The 5,774-nt window shown below is 46.7% G+C and overlaps 1 protein-coding gene across 1 annotated transcript in view; it reads right to left on the bottom strand.

Annotated features, from left to right (window-relative positions):
* CA8 (carbonic anhydrase 8 (inactive)) overlaps positions 1-5,223 on the bottom strand; it is a gene marked incomplete at its 3' end in the record, with an annotated part of 47,318 nt that extends 42,095 nt beyond the window's left edge. The window contains exons 1-2 of the mRNA XM_027774301.1: positions 4,971-5,223; positions 3,053-3,244 (exon numbers count right to left, since the gene is read on the bottom strand). Coding sequence (XP_027630102.1) covers positions 3,053-3,244; positions 4,971-5,070 — 292 coding nt within the window. The remainder of the gene's footprint in view (positions 1-3,052; positions 3,245-4,970) is intronic.
* Positions 5,224-5,774: the final 551 nt, after the last annotated feature.

Raw genomic sequence — 5,774 nt, forward strand, 5'->3', positions numbered from 1 at the left:
CAAACGCCGTCCAGCAGTATTTCCAACCGGAACCGCTACCCGAGGCCAGCTCCAGGCAGCGTGAGGTGTAACGAAGGCACTCACAGACACACCGGCAGCCACGCCTTCACCTCGCACAGGCCCCCTTATCTGAGGAAGTTCTAGGTGGATGAACTGGTAAGAGGGAATAACCCAAGACACTCCTGAAAGGAGAGAGTAGACCCAAAAGAGGATGACACCGCATCCAGGAACCACGGGCTCCAGCACCAGGACAAACAAAGGAATATCCCAGGAAAAAGTGCTGGAGTAGCCGGGGTGGCTGGGGCGGAGGCCAGCCCACCAGTCAGGATAGAAAAGGAGGAGCAGCCTGGGGCGGGTGGGCACAGAGGGAGGGAAGGAGACTGCCTGACAAGTCTGGATGTCCTGGGAAACAACGTGCCACCTTTCAAATAATTTGGAAGCAGATTTGTGATAGACAAAAAAAAAAAAAAAAAAAACTAAACAGGGACAGTGACAAAGCAACACTCTGTGCTGCACTCCCGTATGGGAAGGCTCCTAGTCCTCCAGGGGCCCCCTGAGTATGCCAGGTACCCATGTGCCTGTGATCCGGAGCTGGCTGAGGCTGAGCGCATCACAGCATCAAAACCCTTTTAGGGGCCAGCAGTTAGTGTAATGGCTATGTCGCTGGACTCCCATGTAGTCGACCATGGTTCGAGTCCTGGGCCTGGTAGTTTAAACTCAAGCCAGGCACGTGTGCGTGCATACCCAAGATCCTGTGAGAAGAATGGAGAAGGGATTGTTGCGTGGCCATCCCCCTCTAGGGGGTGATTTTTCGCTTTCTGTCTACCTCTCTCTGTCTTGGCAAGCGTATGCGCCCTATAGCAAAAACCTCTCCAAAAAAAAAAAAAAAAAACCCTTAAAAAAAAAAAAAAAAACCCTTTCAGGATATGGGAGCATGGGGTGGGGGTGGGCTGGCAGGTGGCATGGTGGTTAAGTTACTAGATTCCATATGGTCGACCACAGTTTGAATTCCGGACTTGGAGGCTTGCTTTCTCACTTTCTTTCTCTCTCTCTCTCTCTCTCTCTCTCTCTCTGGTCAAATTAATCTCTCAAAAAAAAAAGTACTATATTTGTCTGTCTCTCTCACTCAGGCAAATAAAAAAATAAATAAAACTTCTATTAAAATTTGTTTAAAATAATGAACAAACTATGGACCAGTTCCATGGTTCAACAGTAATGCACTGCTCAAGGGAAATGGATCCCACGTGGAGACCACAGTCCAAGTCCTTGGCCCAGTTGGCCTGAGACACACCCACCATGCATGTAAGTGCTCCAGATAGGACAGGCTGGAGAACTGGAGGAAGGGGTGTGGCATGGCAGACCTGGTGCTCTCCTCCCTGTCCCCCCATTTCACATGAACGCGCACCTGCTCTACCATGAGTAACTAGGGGAAGACCCTAAATAAGCAAAAACACATAACTCTACGAAAAATATATCATTCAACAAAGGAAATAAATATTAATGTCAACTGGAAACAACAGCTACATAGTTCTAATAATAAAACCACTGAATATTAATTTAAATGAAAGTGTAATTTAAGTATACAGAGACAACAAGAGGGTAAAAATCACAAGAGAGAAGAGTAGAAAGAGAACCAGCCTCATCTTCCACAGTAGGGAGTTCACAGATACCTTAAATACCAGAGCGCAGCAGCATAAACATGTCAGTAAAAACTCTGGAGGGACAGCCAGCCTGTGGTACAGTGGTTAAGGCTGCTGGATCCCACACAGTCAACTGCCTGGTTCAGATCCCAGATCTGGCAGCTTGAGAAACACCAGGCACATGTGCATGTCAAGGGGAGAATGGAGGAGAAGAGTTTGTGATATGGCCACCACCACCATCCCCAGTCCACAGAAGGGTGATTTCTCACTTTCCTTCTCTAGCTCTCTCTCTCTGCATATATATCTCTCCAGTGAACACACTGCCCTATGGCAAACTAAAGTTAATAATATTAAACTGTCACATCATAGATAACCCACAGCCCCAAAAAACTCTGATTACGTTCAAATTTACACCTGCAATCATCCCTTTGACTAAGCACATATAACACACAGAATCTCTTTTGGGAGATGCTCATACCTTGAACCTCAGAAGATGGAGAAGACTACATAAACCTATGAGGATCTCATGGATTCCAAATTAAAGCTCAGAAACATTCGCAATGAATTAAAAATCCATAGTGAGACACGAAGACCTGCCTTGCCTAATAATAAACCTACAGATTGTATGGTCTGAAATACCAAATGTATCAATTCAGAATTAATTTGAGCATAGTTGGTCTCTATCAAGCATACCCTAATATTATAATATATTCTAATTTTACATTCTTTTCAAGAGGGAAAGACAGTTATTATTCTCTATGAAAAGCATGCTTTCCATGCTATTTTTATCTCCCCAATGGTTAAGCCAAAAATCTATTTCTTTGGCAATGACCCAACACTTTTTCCTCGACACATTTCATATCTATCTCAAACAGGTCCAGAGGGGATAGAAGTTTAAAATACAAATATATAAAAGCCAGAGCTTTATTTGTCATTTAAATCTGACTTTAGAGAATTTTTTGATTACTATTAGTTACATTCTGCTTGTCATATTAACACAGTAGAGAAAATTAACTTTAAAAGTCTATCTGGAACGCCAGGTTACATCAATACAACCTAATCTTTAGTCTCCCAAAGCTGTAAAACAGAACTATAATCCCCCGAGTTAAGTAAAGAACAATGTAGAAGCAACGTGCACTTCCACATGCCTTTCTTCGTACCCTACAAAGAAAAAGTTGACCAAACTAAGCTTTGCTCCATCACACAAAAGACCACCGGACAGCTTCCTAATTCCATGTCTTGTTCTTTCCAAATTTGGTTTCAGAAAATAATTTCCCCAAAATGCATCTTCTAACATCCTGAGAGTAGAGCTACGTGGCTGCACCTTTAAATCATCCAAGTTAGATCAGAGTTCAATGACTCCATGGCGACATCCAGGTCACAAGAGCACACAGCTGCAGCTGCTAGAATACCTGATTTTGACTTGAGGATAACCTGAATGGTGTGTCCATCGTTGGTGACTTCGCAGTCTCGGCAGACCACGTAATTTGGGGAGAGGCGGACGTCCAGCAGCGAAGGGTCGTATCTCGCTTCTCTCGAGTTGAGGTTAATAGGAGACTGGTATTCCCCGTTTGCATCAGGAAACACCAAGCCCCACTCGACACCTAAGGATGAAAGTGTGAGCAGGTTAAAAACATAAGATACAGTACAACGTAACGCGGCTAACCCAGTGTGAACGCTTGCATGATCTTTGACATTATAAAGACAGTTATGACAACCATCTCTGGGCAGATGAAATATGGTAATGTATGGGCATTATTGCATTCATTATTTAAATGATCTAATAGCAAATACACATAAAAATCTGCACTAATAAAATAGCTTATTTGCCGGGGGCCAGCAGGTAGTGTGATTGCTAAGGTGCTGGACTCCCACATGACTGATCGAAGTTCCAGTCCGGAACTGGTGGCTTGCAAATGCTGAGCACATGAGCACGCAAACTCAAAATCCAGAGTGGAGAACGGAAAAGGGATTACATACCCATTCTCCCCAGGGGGTGCTTTCTCAGTTTCCCTCTCTTATTTTCTCTCTGATGCTCTCCAGTGAGCATATGCACCCCACGGTAAAAAAAACCTTTAAAAAATACTTACTTGTGTTTGTCCACATAGATGCAATAATTCATGATTTTGGAAATTTAGGTCTTCTTTCAGTTATTAGAAAAAAATAGTATCACAAAAAATATCCTCTGCTCATTAGCTGAATTACTTGAGAACCTAGGAAATAGCTGTAACTTTCAAAGCATTTGGTTAAAGAGCCAAAAGCCCTAACTCAAACGCTGGTGGATAAACATCTCTTATCAAAAATGCAAAGACGGTACTTTAAAGTGTGACGATGTACACACATATACAATCTACCGTACATACAGAACACACACTCTTCCCAAACCTCATATAGGTACACTACCACCTTCTGGAACTGTTCCAGTATGTAGCAAACATCAGCACTAACGGTTAACCTATCAGGAGTCCCAAGTCTTCAGGGATAAATTTAGGAAACTAGTCTTTTTTTATTTTTAGTTTTGTTTTTAATATTCCTTGCATTACATTTTTAATTTGCATTTAATCACTGTACATCTTCACAGTGTACACAATGGTTTTTCCCAGCATGAATGCACTACTATCAATCAAGTCAAAAATATTACCATATATATCATCAACAGTTAACTTTTCATTTTCGTGTCTGTTCAATGTTTGTTTTTTCCCCTCTGATCGCCTCCCTCCCACCCTCTAACACCCCCTCCCTCCTATACTGTCTCTGATGCTATCCTATGGTCCAATATTCCAGTTTGGTTGGTTTTTTTGTTGTTCTTCAAGTCAGCCCCTCTGGCCAAGCCCGCTGAGGCAGCGAAATTTAGGACGTTTTAGAAAAGTTGAGCGCTGCTAGTAAGTATTCTTCACGGAAGGCAGAATCACTTTCTCCCACAGTGCTCCAAGTCAGCAGAAACCACGAGTGCCACTAACGCAGTCTTCTCAAGGTGGTGAGTGAGAGGCGCCGCCGCTCCGGGCTACAGGAGTCAGCCCCGCTGCGCCGGGCTGCTGGGAGCCGGGCTGCAGACTCGCCCCCGGGAACGCAGCAGGTGTGGCCCGCGGCCCGGGGAGCAAGCGCACTCGCACCGCCGGCTTCCCGGGAGCGAACGCAAGCGGCGGGAGAACGCAGGCGACAGGGGACAGGCGACAGGCACGCCTCCCGGGAGCGCCTGCCGCCCCGCAGCGCTTCAGAGAAGGGGACAGAGACCCTCGTGGGAAAGAGAGCACGTGAGGGCGCAGAGCCCAAGCTCGGCTGGACCCCGCGCACCGTCCCCGGACCGCGGCCACCGCGGCGCAGCGTTACCTTCCTCGTAGCCCCACTCCACGCCCTCCTCCTCTTCCTCCTCATCCTCCTCCTTCTCCGGGAAGGCGACGGAATCTTCGATGAAGCTCAGGTCAGCCATGGGCAGGCCGCGGGGCGAGCGGGCAGCAGTGGGCGTGGGGGCGTGTGTGCGAGTCCGGGTGCGCGTGTGAGTGCGAGCGTGAGTGCGGGTGTGAGTGCGCGTACGAGCGGGCACCGGGCCGGCGTGGCAGGCGACGGCGCCGAGGGCACGGGGAGCACGACAGGTCGCCCCTCACTGTCGCCAACACCCGGCATGTGACCTCATTCCCAGTCTGTCCTGTATGCACACACACGTTTCAGCCTGTGGCCCCCGCCGTCCCGCCTGCCGCTTACGCACCCACCTTCCAGGACCCGCAGTGACCTGAATTCAGCCTCGGGACTCCTGATGTCCGGCTAACCCTGGGGTCTTTTTCCTTTCTTACTTTCATCTTTACTTCAGGAAATAGCAAAAAGAAAAGCCGTCGGGGAGAAGAGGGTTGGATACTATGGGGAGAATGAAAAAGGCGGCTAGGAGATCCCAAAAAATAAAGTTTGAAAGTTTCCCCCACCCCAATCTTTTATCACTCTCTATAACTTGTCCTTACAGCACAGTGAAAACGAGTATGAGATTTTTTTCCAAGACACATGGAGCTCCTAAAACCATTTAGAGAAAGAAAAATATTTTACTCTAATATTTACAATTTGTGGACATTTTTGCAAAAGACGGCATTTCCGAGGCAGACCTGGAAGGCATTAAGGAGAGGGGGTCTGGGCGCTGCTACAGGC

The sequence above is a fragment of the Tupaia chinensis genome, unplaced genomic scaffold (genome assembly GCF_000334495.1).
Source record: "Tupaia chinensis unplaced genomic scaffold, TupChi_1.0 Scaffold000421_1, whole genome shotgun sequence".
Lineage (NCBI taxonomy): Eukaryota > Metazoa > Chordata > Mammalia > Scandentia > Tupaiidae > Tupaia > Tupaia belangeri.